The following is a 26,579-nucleotide window of genomic DNA, read 5'->3' on the forward strand; positions in this document are numbered from 1 at the left end:
CTGCTTTCTCCTAGACTGCTCGACGATGACGCTGCGGGGGACACAGCGCCACCCAACGGCCGGGAGGACACATGACGCTAAAGGGTAGATTGTGTTATTTGTATTGTTTGGAAACGTTTAAAGGGTCAGTGTGTATAATTTAGTGACATCTAGTGGGGAAGTTACATTTTGCAGCTGAAGACCCCACACCTCACCCTCCGCTTCCAAACAAGTGGTAGCGTTCAGTTGTCTTAAAACTCAAAAGGTGTTTAGTTTGTCCAGTCTTGACTACTGTGAACAACATGGCAGCCTCCATAGAGATGAACCACTCCCAGTATAAATATATAAAGGCCCCTTTCTGGGATAATCTGTACATTTTAGAGCGAAAACATCTCTAGGATTGTTTTAAATCCAAATTGTGCCAATAGATCCCTTTCACCTTAACCTTACACACTAGAGCTTTAGATCAAGTAAAATGTGTGATACTGTGGTTGAAAACATCCCTAGAAATTCAAAATTGTAGTTATCAGTAACATTTCAGTTTTAGTTTGTTTTTGTGTGTTGACTTCTGCAGGTCATGAAGCTCTGTTCATCAGTGCGCTCATTCATTGCAGACACAGCCTCATCTCCCCCCTGAGTTGCCTCACCCATCCAGACTGAAGAGCTGCACTAGGAACCTAGCACCATGAGGAGGCAGTGTTGACACTTGCAATCTGCATCTACAGAGCTACAGTATTTGCACTGCATTGAGGGGATGAGAAATCTGCACCAGTCATGCCTTAGTTTATGCCTCAGTATTAAGATCTATCTAAATCATGTCTGAACCCAGTCTTTTTTTTTTTTTTTACAGCTTACAGCCATAGATGTGCCACTGGGAGTTTACTATAGTCACACTCCCTTTGGTGTGCATGTGGTGGGGAGAGAAGTGGGCTGCTGTCGTGATCCAGTGGTCAATAGCATGTGAAGAGCCATTGCCTAAGTATTGACACAGCAACTCATTACGGATGATCTGTGGTGTGCAGGGAGAAATCTCTCTTTTCCTTCACTTCCCCTCCCTATTGATCTTCTCTCCCTCTTATTATCTTAAAAGCATTTCTGCAACACTGGCTTAATCGATATTTCACAGTAACCCTCCCATGTTATTCAGGTTCAGCAGATACGATGCCCCAATTAGCAAAAGACATGAATCAGTCTTATTTTGCAAAGGCAGTGTATTCTTTCTGTATTTTGCAATGTTAGTGTTTAAAACATTTCCCTCTATATTACATAATAAAATATTTAGAATACGCAGCATAATCCACTGTGAATGAGCTCTTTATGCACTGACTATGACATTACTGCTGTCAGTTTCTCTCATTTATATGCTTTTTCATAACATTATGTATTTTATAGCTTTGATGGTGCCCCAAGGCACTGCTCAAATTCTCCCAGCAGAAGAAGACACTAAAACTGCTGATGCTGAAAATGACACTGTGCCACACATTCTTTAAAAAAATAAACCAAGACGAAAATCCTCAGTGAATTGTTTTTATTAACTCCCTCATTTAGAAAACACAGATGCACCAAACGATATCATACATGCACAGCTTCAGCATATCAAGATCAGCTGACCTCGTTTCAATGTGAAAACGGTTTATGCCACGATCTCACGGAGATCACCTGGACGTCAAAATACAGAAGAGTCACAACAGAAAGGCCAAGCGTTGTCACCCAGAGCTGGAATCATTGTCATTTTTTTATCAATCTTTAAGGAATCACAAATTGTGTGTAACTCTTTTTTTTATTTGATTATTTTCAGATTAATTTCTGCATTTTTCTTTGAAAGTAGCAAGAAAATTTGTAAAATTGTGTTGGTATAAAAAGACTGTGCACGGACCCACTACCTTGTAACAGGTAGCGTTTGTGTCACTGCGCCAAAAGGCTTTGAGTGAAAGCAGCTCAGAGGAGATGTGACTCTTTTCTCATGTTTTTTGTTCTCTGTCGGAATCTGGGTTTGACTAAGAATTACAATCGAGAGTAGGACACCACATGTTTGGTTTTGGGAGGGGGGGGGGGCGTTGCGTCAAACCAAATACATACAGTATGTACAGTGTATGATGACGGATCTCACATCACTGTGTCCGTCTGAATTAATTGGTATTTTAAAGCAACACTTGACCTTTGTGCAGAATTTCGGGAAGAAAACAGGAAATAAAAACGATCAGCAACCATAGCAAACATAAAAAACAACAACAGAGAAGATGAGAGTTAAAATCTAAACATCTCACAGTACTGATACGATACAAAACAAAGAGGTTGGCAATGCTTCCAAAAAAGACACCATCGTCAACAGTGTATCTTTTTTCACTTCACATGATCAATAAATCAGCCGGAAAGTTTCCTGTGTAAAGCTCTGTCAGAATAACAAAGACATTCTGTGAGAATGGACACAGATTAACCACACATGAAGCCACAAGAAACCCAAAATATCAGGATCAGGATTCAAAGACTGCGTTCAGAAAGGCATTAACACTTGTCAAAGAAAGAAAACCCTTTGTTTTCATACTTTAATACAAATTTTATCTTGCAAGGTGAACCCGACCTGGCCTTGGATTCTGGAGCTTTTTTCCCCTACTTCTTCCTTTGCACTGGCAATCCTCTGTAATTTGATAGAAAAGCAGACCTTTCACCCCCCCCCCCCTTCAGGCTTCAACCTTTTTTTCTCTTCTCTACTTCCCATTTTGACCTCACATTACTGGATTTTAATGTCTGCATCGCTTCAGTGGCTCAGAGCCCTGAACCGCAGTTAAGTACAAAAAATTAGTTTGAATAGCGTGTTTAATTTTTTAGCTGAATGTCCTTCTTGAAAACACTTGTCCATGACACTGTGGGGTAAGGTAATCACACACACACCCACACACCCACACACACACATACACGAATCGTCCTGGTTTCATCTTGACGGGACTGTCCTGATTTAGTCCTTCCTAAATCCTGATATATTAGTCTTGTGTGGGCGTCATTACTACCATTACTCCTATGCCCTTTCCCATAGTAGCCCCTCAGGCCTGCTCTAATTTATTAATCTGTTTTAATGTCTGCTGAATCATGGCACACATCAGGCCTTCCATTCGTCACGCCAGACAGTTAAATGGACCCTTGTGACAGATTTCTGATCCTGTCTGCTCCTACTGAAGCGCAGGGAGAAGCAGGTCTGAATACCTGAGCAGCGGACGTTACACTGAAACACAGAAAATGAACAATGACAACACGTATGACATTTTGAAGAAGGAGGCAGCACAACTGACAACAGGGAACAGAACCACATATTAAAACACAGCTGACCATACATTTAGCCAAGTAACGTCTAAGCTGGTGGCTCGATTTCATTCGTCAGCCTGGCACGTTCGGCGGCACTACGGACCTCTCGTCTCCACTGTGATGGCGGATGATGATGGCACTAGCTGTGAGCTGCCCAGATGGACGCAGTCTTAGCCTGAACATAATGACGACTTTCATAATTGATGGATTAGACGGTTGTATTTCCTTTTCATGGTTGAGTCTCTCAGATGTCAGAACACAGTGAAGAATGTCTATCATTATTTTGACGCAGCTGATTATTACCCATGCCAAGGAGGTTATGTTTTCACCCCCTGTCCATTTGTGTGTGTGTTTCTTCCGCAGGATTACGGAAAAGCAACTGGACAGATTTTCATTAAACTTGGTGGAAGAACGGGACATGGACCAAGAAATAATCCATGCTATCACATATTTTTTTATCACTTTGTGAGTTTGGGCGTTTTTTGATATTTTCGTTGTTTTCTCAGGGAATAAATAATCATGATGAAATAAATCAGGCATATTTAGGGGACTAATATGTATGAGCGTGTGGGATTTCGTGCACCTCGTTGGGATTTTTGGTTCCCTGGTGGACAAAATAATTATGACTAAAATACACTTTTTGTTTGGATTTTCATTGTGATGTTCAAAGCTCTGGAAAAAGCTCATAAGTGGATCTTTACATGATTTGGTCAAACTACTGCTCCATACACCAAGAATGACCTTACACATCCACCTACTTTTCTCTACTCTTGTATTTTAACTGCCCTCCTCCATGATTTGAGCTCGTTCAGCGAAATTACTTTAAAACAACAGTTCAACATTTTGGGCTAAATGTGCTTCTTTGCTTTCTTGCTAAAAGGAAATCGAGAAAATCAAAACTACTCTCCTGTCTCTGCATTAACTATGGTGCCGACCATTTGACGAGCTGTTCAGCATGTGCTGGTAGGTGTGTTTTTGAACGCTGGACAAGGCCAGGCTAGCGGTTTCCCCCCCCGCCTCCAGTCTTTGTGCTATGCTGAGATAATCTGCAGAGTGGGAATGAAAACTTGGTATTGATCCTGTCATCTAACCCAATTTTAGAAATAATGTGATTGTAGAAATAATATAATATAAATAATATTGTGGAAATAATCTGGATTTGAACTATAGCCTGATATTATATGATTATCATATGAATTCCCATTTTGTTTCACTTCATCTCATAATGATCAGTTGAGTCTGTAACTGTGACTTTCACTGAAAATAAAGGTTGTCCATCTAATGAAATGGTTGATATTCTGATGACATATAGCAGTTTGTTCGGTGGTATAAACTGGATTCTGTTGAAATCTTTTTTTCATAATCCTTGCTGGGTTTATAATTTAGGTTTATAGCAAAAGAAAAGCAGCAGCTGCTCATGTTAGAGCCGCTGGAATCAAGGAATGACTCCTTGATCGATGACTTCAATGATTGCTGTTGATTATTGATTTGTTTGGTTGATTGACTGATTGTTTCAGCACTAGTGTTGAACGACACACACTGGCTGCTGTACGCCTGTAATGGGAGAAATAATCTCCAGTGTAAAGTCCAATCCAACTATCAAGACAACAGATTTCAGGTGTTAAAGCAACACTAGGCAACCTTTTACCTTAAAATAGCAGCTTCGGGATCAGTCAGGTGGTTCTGTGACGGGAGAATGGTGTCACTTTCATTCTCTCTCCTCACCCTGAACATCTGTTCACGCTCTAGGTAACTTTGGTGAGCGGGAACGATATCCTGTGAGAAGTATGTAACGCACTGATACTCTAAGCTTGAGGGCAATGGACACATAAACGTGAATGAGAAGCAAATACTGCAGGTTAAAAGTTCTCCAAAGTTTAACACAAAGCAACGCCTCAGATTTGCTTTGCATCAGGAAGCAAATTGTTTTTATTCACCTCCTGGGACTGAACAGAGGTGAGGCGTCCCTACTGCTACCTTCCCGTATGTGTGTCTGTGGCCTGAATTGTCAGAATCAGGCCAAGCAAGTTCCAGAGTAAAGCTGAACTGTAGTTAAAAAGATAAAAAAAACAGTTAGAAGTCCAAAGAAAATAGTTTTTATCTCTGATATTCAATGAGGAAACTTTTAAAAGAGTTTGGTGTGCTTGTTACAGTGGCATCTCTTTTGGTTCAGGAAGCCGGGGATCATGGGTTATATCCATCAATCAGTGGTCTTTTAGTGCTTTGTTTTATAGGCTTTGTTTTTTCTCGCAAAAATCACTTGAATAACCAAGCACAACAGAATGATTTACCTCAAGTGTCTGCAGAGGGCGCTCATGCTCAGTAAAAGTTAAACAGTTTTGCTTTAAATCCTCATGGTACATTCAGATTACCACACTCAAATGATGAAAGGCGAATGAATAACAGTGGCACCGTGGGCCCAGTTTTATCAACCAACTGTCAATGGCACACGGTAAGATGAAGACGGATGTAGTACGATCCAAAGTATCACCAAGTAGTGATTATAAGTGACGCCGTTACAAGAACCTCCGAAGGCACGGACACGGGTGAATGAACATGTTCCTTCTCACCAAATCAGATTCAGAGAAGAAATCTGAAATATTGAAAAATACAAAACACAACTTCTCATCATGGCCCTCTGACACTGAGACCTCCATTAATAAGAAACCGTGAGGACTAAAGTTTTGAGAAAAAGCATGTAGCAATCATAGCAATAACAACAAGGCTGAAACTACTCTGGCACATGAATGGAAGTAAGGCATTGTATCATTCTAGAGTTAAAAAGGGAAAAAAAAGAGATGAAATGGAGCATTGTTCCCAACCAGCAAAAATATCAAAACAGACCCATGTCAAAAAAAAAATCAAGCATTGACTGTTAATAAAGTATCTGACAGAACACTCCGCTCGTGTGCTGCTTCAGACCTGCAAACACTGCAAAATACTGTAGAAGGGTGGCACCTCCATAAAAGAGAGGAAACAAAAACTGGCAACTTTCACAGATTAAAGGAAAAAAAAACAAAAAGCGAAATTGGATGTTGAAAAATAGCAGAATTGGTCGTTGTGTCATGACGTCGACCTGAATGTTGATATTGCGAGGGCGAGGGTCAGGGAGAGGGGCGAGATGTCCAGGCTCCAGGCTCGCGACCCACGGGCACTCATACCTGAAACACACACACACACATAAAATAAAGATGATAAGCTGATGTTAAAGGGGACATATTATGAAAATTTCACTTTTGTACTGCTTCTACACGTTAATTTGGGTATTTAGCATGTCTACCTTCCCAAAAAACTCTGGAAAAAAACAACTCCCGCGATTTGTTGTGGTTCCTCTATGTCAGAAACGATACGCTAGAGTGCATCCAATGGGATTACGACCAGAACACACGTCTCAGTCTCGCTACACAGCCCGGCTCCCCGGCTAGCGTTAGCTTGCGGGCCGGCCCGGCGATCAGCTCTCGGGCTGGCCCGGCCCCCCCGCTAGCGTTAGCTCGCTAGCTAATCGGGCCGGTGGAGCCTGGCCGTCTTTCCCCGGAGCCAGGCTTCGGCCCACCTGACTCTGGTTCAAAACGATATGGTTGCAAGATTATATCTTCGTCTCCAGTAGCCATATTTCTACAGAGGTAATGGATAGCTAAAAATCTGGGCGCTTCTATCTCGTGGAGGAGGGGTGAGGGGGGCACTCAAAACAGGTCAATCTGAGGGGGGCTGCTTTAGACAGGGTAAAAAGGGTGCTGTTTTAAATGATCTAAAATGGGCATAATATGTCTCCTTTAAAACCTGCGGGAGGAAGCGGACACTGCTGGCAGCAACACTCTGAGACATCCACCTGAAAAACACACCTCTGATCTAAGGCCCTGTTCAGACCTGGTATTAACATCCTACCTAAGAGTGGGCAGCTCTTAGGTAGGATGTTTACTCCTGGTATCAAAATTGGTCCTGAATGTTTCTCCTGTGACCACTTGTGATTTTCTCTCCCTTTCCCACTGTATTTGCAAACAATCATTTGTGCTTTCAAAGACCAAACGATGGTGCTTTTACACAGCCCTGAGTTTGCCGATATGCCCCATGACAATGTTTGTGTGTGTGTGTGTCTGGGCGAGCGAGAAAGAGAGGGAGCGAAGTCGGGAGAAAGAATCAATGAGCTGCAGAAAGATTTTACCCATTTGAGAAAAAAGATCATTTCAGTCATTCTGTGGAGATCAGTCTTTCTATTGCCGCCACAAACAAATCAATGTCTGGACACAGAGAAGCTTAAAAAGACGAAGAATATGAAACATTGTGAGACTGTAGTAGGTTGTCAGCTGAGTAGGTGGTCCTTCATCGGTGGCTAACTGCAGTTGTGTGCACACAGTGAACAGAATGTGGTCACATACGTCCCTGACCCCCTCTGAATGTGGTCTGAGTGCGTTCAGACCTCGACTTGTGCTGACCGCTTGTGATCGGATCTTGGCCTGTCACCATAATCACACATTTTTCAATATGGACATGACCATGATCTGTTTTTGCAGATCTTAATATTGCCTGTCTGATTACTGTAGAAACAGCCGACCTATCAGAGAGTTCACATTCGTGCTTTCAACTGTCACACCAACCATAGTCAATAATCCAATCATAACCCCAGACCACAGCCCCATGTATTCTGAACCACTTTATATACCATCAACGCTACATAATTGCCATGTACATATATAGTATATAGAACAGTGACACGGAAGAGTCTCTTTCTGTTTAATTTCCTTGTTGGTTGGAGAAGATCCGTGGTAAAACTATTTTTGTACTGTTCGCCTTGATTTAACTGGATTTAACTGGATTGTGTTTTGCTTGTGGGGGAGAATGCAATGGACTTTATAATACACAGATTTGACTCTGAACACTGAGACACTGTGGGACACAAAAAAGTCTTAAAATGACAATATTAACATTTATCGTCTAAGACAATATATCGGCCAACAGAAAAAGGAGGCCTAATATTTTAATTTTATAAGCGGTTCTGAACGGGGTCAGAGTTTAATTTACTTGTTGATCCAACTGAAAACAAATTGGCTTTCAAAATTCAAAAACATAAACACTGGTGTTTTGAAGTGGTATTTATTAAAAGCTAATCTGAGTCCTGGCTTGTGCCTGGGATTGTCAGTTAAATGTGTTAAGGGAGTTGGGTGTAAAGGGACCAGAAGCCTAAAGCAGTTTGCTCTCATCACTTCACACTCCTCATGTATGATTAAGTCAGTCAATTAGCTCTTTAGAGATCACTGACTACTTTCACTGTAATGACATAATATTCATATAAAACCCTTTCCTGAATTGAAAACATATTACTGATGCAAAAGGAACCTCCTAAACCATTTCTGACGTTCCTGAGTAAATCGCTCCTGTGAACACAGCCCTCTCTTTGCCTGCTAATTTGTTTTGCCCACATATTTTTCTTTGCAATAGCCAAAGAATCTCTGGGGAAACAGTAGGCAATATTTCAAAATGAAATTTGAAAGAAAAGTCAGCGTGGAATTCTATCTCTCTCTCAACTGCTGTTTTCGGGGATTCAACACGGAATATTAACAATGCAAATTAGCATTTAGAGCAGAGAGAGGGAGAGGCCCCCCTGGTGTCCCACAGGACAGTAATAGCATCTAGTAAAAAGAGGAAGTCAACCCCTGCAACAGAGATGGATTGTGCTGCATATTTCAGCAAAATATAAGGCTACAGGAGCTCGGCAGGAGTAATGGGGAGTCAACAGAGGACAAAATGTCCTTGTCAGGTTATAAAAGTGTTAAGTGACTCCATTATAATAGTGGATAAATAATAAAGGAAACAGTTGCCCTGACAGACTGAGGGTTGGCTGAATCTACATGTAGATTGTGTCATCACCAGATTTCAATGCTGAGGCTGAAACTTCAAAATAAGTTTTTCTTTCACCTGAGAAAACTGAAGCACGTGGCGACTGAAACCAAAACTACTTGAATCTGAAATGACTACTTATCCATCCATCCTACACCTTTTTTGTTTGAAAACGGCAAAATAAAACGATTTCTGTCCATACGAGCGTTTTGGCTCCATCTGTTTCAATCCATACCGATACGCCATCATGGGACCACTCACATACTCTGGGCATGCACCTGCCAGTGTACACAGATAATAGAATAATTACTTGTGTCCTACACAAATAAGCAGTTGTATCATTGTAAAATGCAGAATTTAACAGCTGTTAGCAAAGACAACAGGGCCAATAACGCTTGTAATTGATTATCCATGCAGCTGGTAGCCAAGGCTAATCCCTTTTCCTTTACCGGAAGGGGTCATGCCTGACAAATTAGCGAAGGTTGAGACCGAAAAGACCCCATCAGCAAGCGGTTGTGACAACATCATTGTTCCATCAAACAACTCAGTTTCTGCCCGTCCAGACAAAAACGCTACAGTGGAGTCTTCAAACTAAAAAGGGGCCAGTCACTAATTCAAAAGGTAGCCGCGTTGGGGTAGCCATAGGAATACACAACCACTCACACTCATTGTTTAAAGAGTAATCAACCTAACCCAATGCTGCATTTCTTTAGACTGCGGGAGGACGCCAGAGTTTCCACACAGACAGAGGGGGAACATGCAAACAGAAAAACTAGAAAGAACCAGGAACCTTCTTTCTGTGAGGCGACAGTGGGAACCACCGTTCCACCATGCCGCCCCTATTTGAACTTAATATATCAATAAACCCCCCCCCCCCATCACAAACTTACTTAATTGGTGGATCCGTATAGGGTCCGAGGCCGGGCCGAGCCCTCCTTCACTCAGAGTCTGAATGTGGATGATGTAGTCGTCGTCGTCCTCGGGGAGGGTCAGCTCTGCTGTACAATTGGATGTCTTGAGTGTGTTTACCTCTTTGTGTCTCTGCCTCTTGTATGACAGCTAAACAGAGGGAAGAGAAACAAGGTGGGTGACTCAGTGTAAATATGTATGAGTCAATATGGAGGGGGAAAAACTCACTTGGTAGCCCATGACTTCACACTCTGATTCCATAGCCACCACAGGTTCCCAGTAAAGAGACAGCTGAGAGCCAATTAGAGTCCATTCAATGTTGAGTGGAGGCTGAGCTGGTGCTGCGTGATAAATAAAAACCATACATTTTCTATTTGTCACTACAGACATCACACATTTCTCTTATGGCATAATAAGACTTCTAGGAATATGATAAGAAGTGAATATTCTATCTGATCTCTGGGTATTGGAGATGCAAATGTGCCTCAAGTTTTTCAAGCAGCTAACAAAAGCTGGGATTCAAACCTTTCATAGGACTCAAATCAGTGCAGTAGCAGCAGCAGCAGCAGCAGCAGCAGCAGCAGCAGCAGCAGCAGGGTGTGTTGGTGCTCAAACTTACGGGGCTTTTTTGTGGTAACATTGATTGCAGGGAGGAAGGGGCCGGTCCCTGCTGTGTTGAAGGCGCTGACTGTCAGGAAATACATCGTGTTTCCAGCCAAGCCGCTCACTGTGACCGAGGTTTGGTTCCAAGGCACCCTGACCTTCCCCATGGTCTCCGGTTTAGTGTCGTCCTCCCAGTAAACCACCTGTTTGAGATGGAGAGCACGTCACCTGGGATCGAACTGTGACACACGGAGCAAAACGTCCACACTGGCAACATGCTTTTTTCTATCACCTGCAGTATTGGCTGTTGTCTGTGAGGTCTGGAGACATGTGGTGATGTTAAATCATTTCCTCTGGCTATATCTTCTGAGGAATTTAACCTAATATCATTGCAAAGACTTGGAGGTGCTTATATAACTCATTCAAATGTTTCGTAGGCACAATAGGGGAAGACTAGATTCCACAATAAGCCATCTGCAAATAATTTTGATTAATTAATTCATTACTGAATCATTAAAATGAAAAAAAAAGAAAATAATTAAATGTGTTTGTCCGAACAATAGCAAACATATTATTTTTTTGTCCCCAAATCTTAATTAATTTATCTTTCTCGCCTTTTAAATTAATTATGGAAGAGATTACAATTTATACAGTATATTTGAAAAAGAAACAATAACAGTTGTAATTAATTAATTAATGATATAATTATATATTATACACACAAACGGATATACATACAAATGTGCGCAAGTGGAAAACAAACATATACATGTATGAACTCATACACATAGATACAGTAAATATCCAGAAATTCATGAATATATATTTAAAATCCTTTCTACATACATTTTAAAGAAATGCACCTGATTATATATCTTCCCAACCTCCATTTAACTCTCCTACTAATCCTGAATGTATTTGAGTCACAATGCTATAAAACTGAAATGCATAATGAAAATGATTTATTTGTTTTCCCTGACCAATAGATTTTCTGTTAAATCATAACAGTACAAGAATACATCAGTCTATGTTGTGAAACAAGGCCTTGTGTGATCACTATTCTCCTCTGATTATCATCTGACTTATTAAAAATGCAAGTAAATTATACAATAACTGATTAAGTTCCATCATGTACCCTTTCATCATCATTATTCAGTGTTTGCTGATGTTGATATCACTGAGATCGCTCAGATATGAAATGACACAAACACTTTCTTTCCCGGATGGAAAACATTGAGACCTCTTTGAATTTACCGAGCAGAAGAAGAAGAAGAAGAACATCAGCATCTTACATTAAATCTCTTTGATCGTCCTGATTATTCAGTCAGAAGCAAACAGACGAGGCAATCAGGGTGTCCCAGTTTTTCAAGGTAGGAGAGAAACGCAACCTCACTGCAAATGTGATCGTTTAATATTCCTGTTTTATTTAGAGAACATAGACGAGACTAAAGATCCATTTTTCTGGTGCAGCTGTGCTATCAATAGTCAGTTGTGATATTGTGCACTTCTTGCTGCCCTGAAGTGCGGAGAAGTGTTGCAGCTCAGTCCATCATCAGGCTTTGTATCACGATATCCTATAACTGACAGCAACATGAAAAGCAAAGTGGACGCGGCAATTTCCTTTGTTCTCTTGAAAACTCCCTTGACATGTTTTCTGTCGTGTTGCTACAAAGAAACGTATAATTTTGACTGAAACGCTTATTTCCATGGAGAAGCAAACTTCGGAAGTGATTGGGTTCTTTGGTACAACAGGGGTGAGGACAATTATTTTAACTGTGAGGTGCTGTGCTGCGTGATTTCTTTCTCCATTTAAAAGAGTGAAACATTTTCTTACCTCGTAGCCCAGAACTCTTTCAGGGGTGAAAGATATCGCCTGCCAATTCACCTCAATCTCAGAGGCTGAGACACTTCTGGCCCAAACGCCTGCTGGCATCCCACTTGGCTCTGAAAGGAGACAACAGGAGACTGAGCGCCGACAGCACAGAGACAAGCAGAAAAGATCTCTTCAGTTTTTTCACGTTTATAACCGCGCAGTGTTCTTGTTCATCTCTGCTCGGGTGAATCATTACAGGTTGCTGCTGGTAAACACACCGGTTCAGACTGACCCTCTCGCTGCGCGTCAAGAGGTACCATCGATATAAATGCCAACAGGTTTTTTGTTTGTACTTTGGCACGGCCGTTCAAAAGAGTGGTTATATTTCCAGGCAATCTGCCGATCCTTACATAAATGTGTTTTTTAGTTTCCACCCAGCTTAACTTTAAAAAGATTTATTTTCCTGTCTCTTTATTTATCAAGTGCTTTCAGCCCGGCGGATCCAATAAAGCCGAGTTTCATGATCTTTGTCCTTCCGTAAGAAATGAAAAAGCTTCTGCAAAAAATCCCGCTCACATTCATTCCCTTACCTATCTCTGCAGAGTAGATGGTGACCACAGGGCTGAAGGGACCCTGTCCTTTGCTGTTGTAGGTTCCGACCTTGACATGAAACGGAGAGAAGGGCAGGATGCTGTCGTTGCGGTACACGTAGCGCGCGGCGCCGGGGGCCGAGGTGGCCACGTGGGTCCAGCTGACTTCTCCGAAGGCGCGGAAAGCAATGATGTAACCAAAGCTCTCACCATTCTGCAGTTCTTCGGGGACAGGCTGAGAGTGAAACACAAAACTATAGTGATATTAAAACATATACAAACCGCTCACGTTCACCCTGCCGCCGGGCTGACACAATCACCTCCCTCTCTCATGATGCCAAAAGGAAGCATGTGACCTACAAATTGCTTTTGTGACCCACCTGACGAAATGAAATGAGCAGTAAAATGCCATTTAAAAAAAGTCTAAGCTCATTACAGGGCGTCCGTTGCAGCTTTTAAAATGAGAAGTCATTTCTGCATTTAATGAAATGAGAATCATTTAAATGAGGAGATAGCTCCTGCCGCAAAATGATTTCTTCAATATCTACATTATTTTGGCTCACTCCACTGCTGTGATTCGGATGAGCAGTAATTTATCACAGATTGAAGCCTCACAAGTGACAATAACTGTCAGATTCAGTGTTACGCCTGTCTACACTTTGCTAGTGACTCTTTAACTAAGACATTACAATCACAGCAGCGCCAGATGTCAATTGACCCCCGCATTTACGACACACTCACGGGCCAAAGGGAGCAGGAGCTTTGATTTAGTGTCGAAATATTAAACAGCTCATTCAACATAATAACCCACCGACTGCAGCCATTGAGAAGAAGAGACTGTTGACTTACCTCCCATGTGATGACCAGTTCAGATCTGCTTCCGCCTCCTCCGCCCACGTCCCCGGGAGCTGCATCAGGGACTACACAACGCAGAACTCGTTCACACAATTTGCATGAGAATCACTTCAGGCTTCATGATATTGTACAAAATGGAAACAGTGCTATAAACTTGAATGATGCTGGCGCGCTACCATCTGCAAGTCCAACTATTCAGGTCTTATTGTAACGTTTGTTTTTGTATGATTTATTATTGTTTGTCTGTCTCTGTATCTTTCAATTAAAACTGGTTTTGTTTTTTGCAGAGGACAGGTGGAGGTTTTCTATCGGATCCGGACGAATCAGGAGATGTTTGTACCTGCGTCCTCTGTCCTGGTCTTGACGGACACAGGGCTGGGTTCTCCGACTCCAACGCTGTTCTTGGCCAAAACCCGAAACTCGTACTCCACCCAGGCATTGAGGTCGACCACAGTGGCTGTCAGCGTGTTCCCATAAATGATCTCAGGGACTAGGAAAAAGAATAATCATGAGATTGATTCTTAATAATACATAATAAATAATACACTCAGGTTCATGAGGCTTAAAAGGCCTCTACTTCTTTACGTTAATAGTAACGTAATGTAACATAACGTTAGCAGTGAGACAAACTGTCTGCTCTCAGCTAGTGATGCTGGCTGTATGATATTTAGAAAACTACTTTTTGCTGCGACCGGAGATGAGAGGGAATCAGAAAAGTAAAACAGTAAAACATGGAGGCTCAAAGAAATGAAAAGGCTCTGTACCGTTCAGATGAACTTCAGTATTAGGTGATCGTTATCTTTGGGTTCATCACTACAACCAATTTATTCCTCATTAAACAGAAATCTGATCCATTGTTAAATAATACTCATTATATCAGCTTTAATTTGGCTTGACTTGAACCTTTTCCCCCTCTTTCCTGTTTAATATGGATTGCAGCCACTTTCTGTTATATTATCACAATATGTATTCCGTAGATAGGACCTATACTGTTGTGCATATATTTTCACATCAACATTAGGATCATATAAAATAAATTGCCTTGGATAACTGTGGGCCATTTACAATGCCCACACGCAATAAACCACACTTTATTACTTTACATTGATTTGACAGATGGGTTTGTCTATGGAAATGTACAATATATCGATTTAAATCCTGCAACCTCTCCCTGCTGAAGGGAAAAGAGAAATAAGTGAATATCCCTGAGGGGCTCTATGAATTATCTGGATAACGTCACTTGTGCTGTAAAAGGAAAATTCATCTTCAAGGGTTGCGTACCTGTGTGAACCCTCTGCCAGCCCACAGTGAAGGGGGTCCTGGTCTGGATGAGGTAACTGGCAATGGGGCTGCCGTTGTCTCTGCCTGGGCTCCAGGTCAGCTGAGCTGTGCTGTCTGTCACCTCCTCCACCGTCACAGAGTCTGGTGGGCTGGGGGGGCCTGGCTCAATCACACAAACACACACTGTGAGGTTCGTGCAGCGGCAAAAATGTTGATGCAAATGTGTAAACTTGCACATGCTGGAGTTTAAAGCTTTAACTGTGTATAATTTCTGCATCAAATTCTCGGATTACCACCCTGTAGCTGAAGGCCCCAACCATCCACTGTGGCTTCAGTTAACATTTTCTTTTTCCAGTTCGTATGAGGTCACTGTGACCTTACACAACTGTAATCGTATCAATTCATCTTTCCAAGTCAAGTCCAAGTCACAAGTGGTTAACAATTTAAGAAACTTCCTAAAGGCAGACTTTTGAATTCCCTCATGATGTTCTAGAGATGCTGAGTTTACAAAACCCCAAAAATATTGTTTCATAAGGTCACACTGACCTTTGACCTTTAACCACCAAAACCTAATAACTTTACCTAAGGGCTTCCCTGAAGGTATTCCTGAGATATCAGGTTCCAAATGTATTTTGTGAGGTCACAGCGACCATGAGTTTTGACCATCAAAATCAAATTGGTTCATCCTAGAGTTCAAGTTAAAGTTTGTAGCAAATTTGAAGCAATTCCCTTGAGGCGATCTTGTGTTCACAATAATGGGATGTACTGATAGACAGAAAACATGAAAACAAAATCCCTCTTGCCAATGACTGTCCCCTCTACCTGAACTGGCCTGCTCCTACAGTCTGTTGTGATTAGCTGAAATCCTTTCTTTACGAATCCACAGCAACAGGAAGAGAAACATTTTTTTTAAAAAGCTTTGACTTTAATGTGAACTTATGTCCTTCATGAGGAATGAAAATATAATTCAAGATTTATCCTCCAACATTCACCCAACTTGTGATCCTTCCTTCTCAGGCGGCTCCACGGTAAGTGATCGATGAAACAGTCCAGACTAAGCGGGGGGGCATGGAGTCAAATTAAAAGGTAAAACATGAAAAAAGACCTCCTAGCCCCGAAGAAAACCAGAGCTTTATCATTTATTTTCATTATCCTGCCAATTAACTGCTGTGATGGTTTACTTTAGCCCCATCTCCTGTTTCCTGTTCTAATGAAGGTGTCAGCTCATCAGAAATAATAGACCACTAGAGAGCAGCGAGACAGCCCGCAGAATAATACCGCCCCCTGCTCTGCTCACACTATCGCTGGCTCTGAAGTGCTTTCTAATCTGGAGGAGAACCATTGTAATTATCAAAGTGATAAATGATTATTTTGATAAACAATAAGTGCACTGGAATCGCGTGCGGGGAATTCTGTATTGATGGTTCATGCAGGATCTGTGGTATAAATGTAACAAGTGACTGTGGAACATTTTTTTCTTGAATGTGCTGCCCACATACATTTGGACTTTGGCTTTAGAGATATTGATCTTTGTAAAACTCTTTAGCAGCTCCTGATAAAAAAAAATAAAAAAAAACTTTAATAAACTGGCCTCATTAATACATAAGTAATCATGGGGAACACAATCAAGGATCAATTTCTTATCCTCTTAATTGTATTTGCGTGGCAGAGGTAAAAAGGAGCTGTCAGTGTCTTGAGGGTGTTCAAATAGTCTATTATTAATATGGATTGGCTGTCTGGGCTGTTATTGTGAAGCTGGCACAGAGAATCTGGCTGTGTTGTGATTTTCTTACAATAGTAATATTATTTTGATCTGAACTGAATATGAGGCTCATTTGTTAAAGGTGCTGTCTAACATGTCAGATGCAGATCTAAACAGAAAGAGATGAAATAACAATGTTAAAAACACGTTGTCGTTCTGGCAGTTGTGACGAGTGTCTCCGTGTGTATGATGATGATGATGATGATGATGATGATGATGATGATGATGATGACAATGCAGCCGTCAAACCACCACAAGTGTTCGCCAAGTGGTTTGAAAGTGAATGGCCATGATGTTAACCACAACAGTGACCTTCTCCAAAACCACCGGTGTCCAGTGGTGGAGTGTTTGTGGGCCGTCATGGAGTGGGCCTCCAAAACATTTTCCACTGCAGCTGTTTTAGAAAAACAAAACAAGAACCCTGCAGATTGATCACTCAAGAGTCTTTGTATCAGGAGCGATTATTATTGACCTTCAGTGCGACGAGAGGAGCCGAGTGAAACGGGATCGGAAATAGCACCCGGCAGGATTACTGAGCCACGGCTAATTTTACATCATTGCAATAATGTGTCTACTGCCAACAACAACAACAGTTGCTACTATTACGATTGGGATCTTATGGACTGTATGTTCCTGCCTTCACACTCCCTCCAAGGTATAATCACACTGACATAATCACTATCACAGGTAAATGAGTCCTGCATTATTCACACTGTTGTCGGAGTATTCGAATTTCATGTTTGCGCTCAAGTAAACGCGACCAATGAGTGAAGTTGGACTCTGTTTCAAGGTTTTATCGCCTGCCTCCTGAATTATAAACCCGCAAAGATATTTTTTCTTTTCTTTGTCCCGTTTTTAAGTTTATCAATCTCTGAAATTTCTCCACGTCAAGAGAAATGGGAGAGGGTGGAAATTTTGTTTGTGCTGCTAACAGCTTTGAAAAATGACATTTATAAAGAAATCAATAGCAACATCTCTTTCTAAATTCAGCGTCCCCGTTGATAATCCACACAACAAAGGAGAGTTTCTCTGGTTTAAAGTCATTCAGATGAAAACAGCTTCTTCTGTCCGTTATCCCACCAGGGACAGGGACACTGTGCCACCGGCAGTGGTCGAAAGGGTATTATATCCATTTCATCCAATTTTAACATTTAAGAGGAAAATACTGCACCGACTGTTAGTTACTTCACATTTGTAAGATTCTATGTTAAAAACATCAAAAATAACTATAAATATATGAAATTGTTCTTATTAAATACCGTTAAAAGAAGTTATATTTTCTAACATCTAATTATAAAAGGAGATCCATGAATTATGTGACTCTTATGAGGGCCCTAAGTCCCAAAGCTTGGACTCACCGCACTAATCTGACAGTTAATAAAGAAGATAAAACTAGTTCAACCTCCACCAGCTACTAATGTGACATGAAAATTCCAAAGTGATTCATCAGTATTGACATTCTAGTAACGACAATAACTTTGCCATAGTTATTAGCCCTTTATTTTGATCCACATCAAACCTGTTGATAGATATTAGCACTATACACGAGTCTGATTTTTGTCATAGTCTTTGCATTGTTTCTGACGCACATCACATCCTTCCTCCAAGTTTCGTGTAAATCTGTCCAGCAGTTTTTGCATAATCTATTTTACAAATAAACAAACCTATTATTAACTCCTTGGTCAAGGTAATAATATGTCAGGTACTTTCACTTCTTGTAATTTAAGTAAAGTGCAGGACTTTTACTTGCAATGCAGTATTTTTACATAGTTTACTGTTTACTTGTTCAAATCCAGTTTTTTTCTGAGATTGATGCTGAACATTGAGTGTTAACCCGTATCCTTCATGGGTCATAGGTATAAAGGTATGTGGGGGTTTACAAACTGGATAGTGACCCGACTGTTGATCGACATGTGGCCACAGTCCATTGGTTAGACGTTTGCGTTTGTGATGAAGAAAACTCCTTCTTTACCCTGCATGGCTGTTTTTTCTGCCCAGCTCCAAACATTTGAAGCTGTTCGATCCGAGCAATGAGACGTTCATGACAGCTGTCGTGAGCAGGGAGTGTAAATAATGCACAGTCTGAGTCACGGACAAGTTCCTCTCCAGTCGATGCCGGGGCAATCCATTTCCAGGGCCCTGATATCGCTTCTGCTGGAGAACTGGCGTCATTTCCACTTAGTCGTCAGCCGCTCGGGAAGGAGTGCTTATGAATGCCATTTGCCTGAGATCTCCAACATGCCAGACTGAATCACTGGGAAGTATCCCTACAAGACAAAGATATGGATCCAACCTTTTCAAATCCTGACACCAAAATCATCCCTCACCTCATCTGGCATTTAACACACGTGGTGTCAATTTGCTGGGCTATTCGGCGTATTGATCAACGGCACGAACATCCCACCTCTCACTCTGCACAAACCTGCCACTCCCTGAAACAAGTTGTTCGGTTTTGTTCTGCCCGATGCAGCTCTCTGCAACTGCGTCTCTCCGGAGCCATACAAACTGCATGAGCGAGCACAGACAGGCTTCTAAACATTCATCTGTCACACCGCAGCCACACTGAAAATTGTACATTAAAAAAGAGATACAGAAGGAACACCAGAACACCTTCTTAAACACTCACAGCTCATATTCCTGTGATTTCACACATTACTCGCAAATCTTTCACTTGCACACGCATCCCTCAATGCAAAAGAAAAGAAAAGCAATTTGAAATAATCAAACAGCCACCGGTGGGAATAAGAAGGACATAAATCCTGTGAGTTCTGGTAATAGTCTGGTGGTGTGATTTTCATGAGGATAAAAGCCTTTTGGTCTGAAAGAAAACCCATTTGAGTTTAAAAAACCTAAGTTAACATTGTCTGCACTGTTAGTGAACTTGACACAACTTGACACAACTTGACGTATTCATAATAGAAAGGCATACCTTCGCTCAACAGTCCTCTAAAGCCGAGTTCCCACATTTTCAGAGCGCTCAGATCGCTCTGCAGTTCACGTTACATGACCTGCTGTCTTGTGTTTAGGAGTCTTGCAGTGGTTTTGAGTTCACACCACATGATTGGCAATGGGTGGGGGTCACACAAAACAATGTTCCCCCAGGAGAAACCAGCCACTGGTACGTTAAACCACAACACACGGAATCCAACTGATCCACTTCCTGCTCAGAATGACACATCAGGCTTGAGGAGGTGAAAAGCTTTAGTGGACGTCAAAAAAACAAGAGTGCAGCTCAGGCCCAGATCTTTGGTTCGAACCGCCCTGAAAGCTAAAGGAGCCCGACCTGAACCTAACAGTTATTCTGCTGCCCGAACCTGATCCCAGCCCGATGTAGTTAATTTGCGCTGCACTCAGTGTGTGTTACCCTGTCTCTCACACACATGGTTATTGCTTGATTTGCCTTATTATAGACATGTGCAGTGTTAAAAAAAATCTAGATATGCTAGATTTCCAGCAGGTTGAAAATCTAGGAGTCTGTGACACGTCAGGAACGTGTCGGCGAGCCCCTCTGATCACGTCTTTGAAGAGTTCCCACATAGCTGCCAGCCCATCAGTGGCTTTTATCTGTAACTTGCAGAAGTAGTAGCTGAGTGTCGAATCTGTCTGAAAACCCTGTGGTGTGAACTGAGCTTTACGAAACCGCTTTTAAATTCACTAGATCTGGATTTTTATTTGAGTCTGCACGGATCTCCCTGATATCAGTCCCCTAAACATGTCAGATTTATAACATCAAGATCCATGAAATATCCTCTGAGAGAGGAAAATTGTAAAAAATCTCACAATGTCAAAGAAAGTGAAAAAAAAAAATACCACTACTCGTACTACTCAAAATTTAATGGGTTCTTCCTGGGTTGTGCCCCACCTTTCCATTTCAATTTCATGGATACCTGCTTAGTAGTTTTTGCAAGTCCCCCTTTGTGGAGGTAACAATGTCTCCACATATATCTCCAGAAATCTTTTTTTATTGTATGTTTTGTGGCTACACCAACCGAGTACTACACCGTTAAGTCTGTATTTTAAATTGATCCTTTTTTCAGAGGCGGGGCCCAATCAGCAACACTGGCTATAAACCCTGTTGTAATTAGTGAGTGCAGAGCAGAGGGCTTTTCTTACCTTTCACAATCAATACAGCCACAGCTGACAGGCTCTCCACATCTGTGTCCACCACGCAGATGTACTTCCCGGCATGGTAGAGCTGAATGTTTCTAATCATCAGATCTCCCGCTGTGCGCTACCAAGGAGGAGAGAAAGATGTAAGTAGCATGATGGCAGACCTTGTGACAGCTTATCAAAGAAGGTAGTGAAGCATACATAAAATGTGGTTAATAGCGGCGCCACAACCGTTTGCACATCCTGCAGTTATTTCGCCAAGTGTAGAAAACCAGGCATGGTGTTAGAAAGCTAGATATTGTTACATCAAAAGACATTTTCCATACACATCTTGACCCTTCTTGAAGTCGAAGCCATTAAAGCAAACACAATGAAACATCTCTGAATAAGAGCGAGTCACACGGAGCCGTTCCTCAGATGAGAAGGATCAAGGCTGGAAATCAAATCAAATGTATGCAGCTAACGGAGCCACTGTGATTGACAAGGCCTCGGCTATTTCTTTTGCATTTTCTCAGAGTTCATTGCCACGACCTTCAAGACCTATTACGAGGAACGGCAGAAATATGTGTTACTGTGTTCAGCGAGTGGTGTGTGCTTGATTGGAGAGTGAAAACGGCCCACTCTATATTCTCTTCTGAGAGACACCCGTAAGCAGTAAATGGTAAATTAGTGGTGAAATTGTTCTCTTGGCATTGGCAGGCGAATGTGTCAGTCGAAACCAGCATGGTTTAATTATGGAAATTAAATTCCTTGAAGCAGCAAAGTAAAGTTGATAATCTCTTTGGACTGGGCACATTCCAGCATTTCTGGGGGAAGGCGTTTCTTCTCAGATAAGAACACTGTCAGTCAAGCGCGCACAGGAAGAATGGTTAATCTTGAAGGGTGTGAGGGTGTTCTCAAAGCGTTTTGTCATTTGGGGCTCTGCCATTCCTTTCAAAAGACACCTCTAATGATGTGTGTTCCCCTCTCCGTGCGGCAGGCTATGTCAAAGTGGGATACGAAAAGAATTCAAGACCAGCCCGAGTATTAAAAATAGATCTCTTCATAAGGCGTCAGCTGGAGCAGGAGACGTGCACTCGAAGAGATGACAACATGTCACAATGGCTGAGCAAGCAACGTATTACCTGCATCAGGATTTGGATGTAGGAGGTGGATTTTGACACAGAGGTCGCCATGCTTTCATTCATAAAAGTACAATTGGAGGCTTAGAGGGACTGAATGATGTCCCACAAGTTCCTGCTACAGATTCCCACAGCTTATTATCCCTCCAACATCAAAAGAAAGGTGTCACACCAACTTCAGGATAAATTAGGCTACATCCACACCACTAGATTTTACTTTTATATCACACTAAGAAGTTTGAAAAACGCTGCTGGCCCTGTTTATTAAATAGGTGGGTGAACTTCAGTCCCCCATATACTATATATAGACTAGGAGACTAAAACAACTGAAATCAAGTCATATAGACCAATACATTAGCATTTAATTTGTATTGTTTATTTGTACTGGTATGGGGTAAACAATGATTGAATGTAACTAGGTATATATTTGCTCAATTACTACAAATTTGAGGGACTACATTACTTGAGTGTTGTAATTGCATGTTACGTTATATATCTACTCCATTAGATCAAGACTGCACATGTAAAAATAACACATAACAACATACACCAAGCCAAGATAATGTCGAGCCAATGTAATAGAAAATTAAGTTTATGATGTAATTGTGAGCATGTGATTCAGATAGATCAATGCGGCTAATAACAACGTCTTAGAGATTAAGCCTGATGAGTTCTTCAAACTTCACGCAACGCTGGCTAACTGATAAACAAGCAACCACCATTTATTACACACTCAGCCCAATGACACAGCCCTCTGTTGCCCCTGGTTACAGCGTCTCACATCACAGAAACAGCTTATCGGTGCTTGGATGTTAAAAGGGGAAAGTCCATTCTATGTCTGTGTCCCATTTTGACGAGCTGCTGCACCGCATGGAGCTGTTCACAGAATGGAGGGACCGACAGAAACTCGGCCAGTTTGCAAGAGAGACAGGACTTTGAGAATCTGCAAGCAGCGAGCGCCGTACACTAAGGAGACGGGAGAGGAGGGGTGGGCTGCCAAGCAACAGTGATGGGAGGGGGAGGGGGGGTAGGTGCTCCAAACTGTCATATAATGCTCAGTAAAATTGGACAATAACAAGGGAGTAAACCTCCATAAAAAGGTGCGTAAACTGTATTTTGAATTTGAAAAAGCTACCCCCCTTCCCCCCACATTGCACTTCCGGGCATTTGGCACCTAATTATCCATAACGTTATTGAACTTGTTATGTTTTTCCCATCTTCGGAAAACAGTGTTTTTCTTTCTTCATAATGTGAAAGATGCAGCACTGGAAAGCCAGCGAGGCGAGAGAGCTCCTCTGTTTCCAGTGACGTCAAACGTGACAGAGATATGCAAATAGAGAATATCGATATTTTTAGCTGTGTCTTTGCTAATTTTGGTGTTTAATATGTATTACTGTCAGTAACAGTTTCACCTTGTTGTCATTCCTAAAAAATAAATCCCTTCTCTTACTTTTCATCATTGCTGTTTTTTGTTCCCTGTTTACATCGGCGCACTGTTTTCCAGTCAACTTGAAAGGTGTTTAAGATGGAAAGTATGAATGTACCCTTAGTCACAGTCAAACTCTCTTCCAGCTGTCCCTTTTAGCAAATGGCTGGGATGAAAGATGGTGGGAGGTGTTAACTGCACATTCACACGTCCTGAAGAAGCACCACGGTGGGTCACTCACCCCACCCACGAGCTCAAAGTGACCGTCTCCCTTGGCGATGAGCTGTCCGTTGAAGGCCCAGGAGAATGACACATCAAGGACTGGGTCACTGGCGACCTGACACGGTAACACGATGCTCTCGCCAACGATGATCTCCATGTCCACAGGCCCCTGGAGGATTCTGGTTGGATCTGCACCAGAGGATAAAAAAAAACCATGAGAGGGAGTCATCTCTGACGAGGCGGCTGTCAGTCTCACACTGAACATGAGACATTTCGCTGCGACGGGATGAGAAGCCATTTGCTGAGTTTCTCAAACAGAAGCAGACGGGTGATACAACGCCAGCTGGAACACAGGAAAGTGTTCTGTAATACAGTAAGTGGAGGGCAGGCATTATTATCTACGGCATATAGTAATTCTATAAATTATAGTCATCATAATAATAATAAACACTATAATAATAGTAATAATAATAACTTGACTTTATACAGTGCCCTTATAGAGATCCAAGGAAGGTCTCATGAAAGTCTTATTGGAATTTATGTGATAACATGCAGCCTGCCACCGCTAAAGTGGACTAATACTCCAGGCTGACACAGCCGGAGTAATCTTCTGAATTCCTGATAGCAATTATAATACACTGCGGATCAGATAAAACGTCATGTAATGGGCTCTTCTGTGCATCCAGAACAAAAATGAGGAGCACTGCCTCACAGTCTACCACGGCAATCATTGGACTAAGTCTTCTGTGCCTCAAAATGCAAGATAATGAATCTGCTGGATTTGAATAAAGACGGTGCGCAAAGAAAGAGGGTCTGAACTCTCTCATCTTACCTTACATTCCCTGTTAAGGAAGTAAAGCATACATGTAAAAAGAGTCCCCTCACTTCTAAAGCCATTAATAATCCACGTCTGGATCGTGGCTTTGTGTCGCTGGCTGCGTTTTGACCTTGAAAAATACGTCCACAATTAAAAAAAAAATGTTGTTCCGCGCAGACAGAGCTGCAAACAACAGCGTTTGACACATAAATAAAGCCAATAAGAATCCAGGAGAACACTCAACCATCACTGGAAACACACTCAATACAATAACAGAGTCTGGAGCAGCTCATTCTTTCATCGCCTCCATCCAGAGCAATTTTATTTGTTGCAGTAAATTGGTTGTTTCAACGGCTTTGAGGGAAACAATGATCCGAGAATTTTCTCCAACACCATTCATGTGTATTATTGCATCTTCAGCAAAATGCAGCCGGACAGAACTATTCAATATAAAAATAAACCGAAAGATTTTTTATTTTTTTTGCACGCTGCAGTAGAGCTTTGGTGAACAATACACAAACAATGGAAAAACGTTTAAGGATGTTACTCAATTATTCAACGACTTTATGTTGGGCCTCTCATGAATAAAGGCTTCCCAAACTTTTGACGCACCCCTCAAAGCGAAACCTAAAGTTTGTTTATGTTTTCCAGCCACCAGTTATGGACTCAAGTCACAATGCAGTGGCTCCCTCTTTGGTGTTAATCCATACTCAGCCATAAATTGAGCTCACTAAGTGGGGAACGCTAAGCTATTTAACAGCAGAGCTCACCGGTAACGAGGAGCCGTCCTGTCGTGCTCGACATGCCAAATCTATTCCGAGCGAAGCACGTATAGCTGCCCGCGTCCGACTTGCTCACGTTGGCAAGCCTCAGCGTTCCATCTGGGGAGAGTGTGATCCTGCAGGAGGGTAAGAAACGTAAAGAGCAGTTCACAATCTCACGTCTGCATACAAGGAGGCGCTTTATCTGCACTGCTGATTCTGGATGTGTCTGCATGTCAGTGTTCTACATGCTCACGGAAACGTAGTGGTGTAGCTGCGAGTGTTTGTGCAGTGAATATTAATCAGAGCAAATAAAGTTTTAAAAGAGTTTGGATAAAAAATGCCCCATGCTCTGATTTCAACCTAATTAAAAAACTGAACTGTTCATGCGTGTACATCCAGCTACACACTGAAAAGAATAGGAACAGGAAGAGGAAGAGGAAGAAGAAGACGAAAAAGAACGAGGAAAAGGAGATAAAGGAGAAGAGGAAAATGAGGAGAAAGAGAAGAAGAAGAAGAAGAAGAAGAAGAAGAAGAAGAAGAAGAAGAAGAAGAAGAAGAAGAAGAAGAAGAAGAAGAAGAAGAAGAAGAAGAAGAAGAAGAAGAAGAAGAAGAAGAGGCAAGATAAATAGTATCAGCGTGTAGCCCTTGTGTGCAGATTATCATCAGTAATTTGAACATCCACCAGTCTTTTGGGAAACATTCTTAAAGTGGTTTTCAGAGAATCTCCAGCTACTTTTCAGTTCGGCCATGACTCACCTGTCGTTGGTGTGGATAGGCAGGTTTCCTTTCTTCCATAAGATGCTGGCGATGGGATAGGCCTGAGGTTTACACTCTAAAGTCACTGTACTTCCTGCCTTGGCTTTGAGCAAAGCTCTGAGGACGTTCCCTGTGAAGTCTGGAGGAGAGGCTGATGGGAAACACGAAACGGACTTTAGCACTGCAGCAACTCTCACAGGAGTGAACTTCAGTCTATGAATCATCAAATCGTGAAGTAATCCAACCAGACATTTTTTAACATTCTGGATTTTTGGAATTACATAAAAATAAAATCAAAACACTGCTGAGACATTAACTCATTTTTTATGTATGAATATAATGTCTTTTATTGGTTTTACTGTAAAAAAGTCGTTTATATTGTTCTATATGTCACTACATCCCCCCCAGAAAAAATAAACACAAATAAATATATATA

General features: G+C 41.7%; 1 protein-coding gene across 1 annotated transcript in view; it reads right to left on the reverse strand.

Annotated features, from left to right (window-relative positions):
• Nucleotides 1–6,342: 6,342 nt before the first annotated feature.
• Nucleotides 6,343–26,579, reverse strand: part of LOC133005436 (contactin-3-like) — a 34,406-nt gene continuing 14,169 nt past the window's right edge. Inside the window, exons 10-22 of the mRNA XM_061075108.1 lie at nucleotides 26,144–26,294; nucleotides 25,394–25,521; nucleotides 23,826–23,995; nucleotides 21,041–21,158; nucleotides 15,166–15,324; nucleotides 14,225–14,374; nucleotides 13,879–13,949; nucleotides 13,030–13,264; nucleotides 12,461–12,570; nucleotides 10,643–10,829; nucleotides 10,252–10,364; nucleotides 10,005–10,173; nucleotides 6,343–6,440 (exon numbers count right to left, since the gene is read on the reverse strand). Of these exons, the coding sequence (XP_060931091.1) occupies nucleotides 6,343–6,440; nucleotides 10,005–10,173; nucleotides 10,252–10,364; nucleotides 10,643–10,829; nucleotides 12,461–12,570; nucleotides 13,030–13,264; nucleotides 13,879–13,949; nucleotides 14,225–14,374; nucleotides 15,166–15,324; nucleotides 21,041–21,158; nucleotides 23,826–23,995; nucleotides 25,394–25,521; nucleotides 26,144–26,294 (1,859 nt within the window). The remainder of the gene's footprint in view (nucleotides 6,441–10,004; nucleotides 10,174–10,251; nucleotides 10,365–10,642; nucleotides 10,830–12,460; nucleotides 12,571–13,029; nucleotides 13,265–13,878; nucleotides 13,950–14,224; nucleotides 14,375–15,165; nucleotides 15,325–21,040; nucleotides 21,159–23,825; nucleotides 23,996–25,393; nucleotides 25,522–26,143; nucleotides 26,295–26,579) is intronic.

Source organism: Limanda limanda, chromosome 7, assembly GCF_963576545.1.
Source record: "Limanda limanda chromosome 7, fLimLim1.1, whole genome shotgun sequence".
Classification (NCBI taxonomy): domain Eukaryota; kingdom Metazoa; phylum Chordata; class Actinopteri; order Pleuronectiformes; family Pleuronectidae; genus Limanda; species Limanda limanda.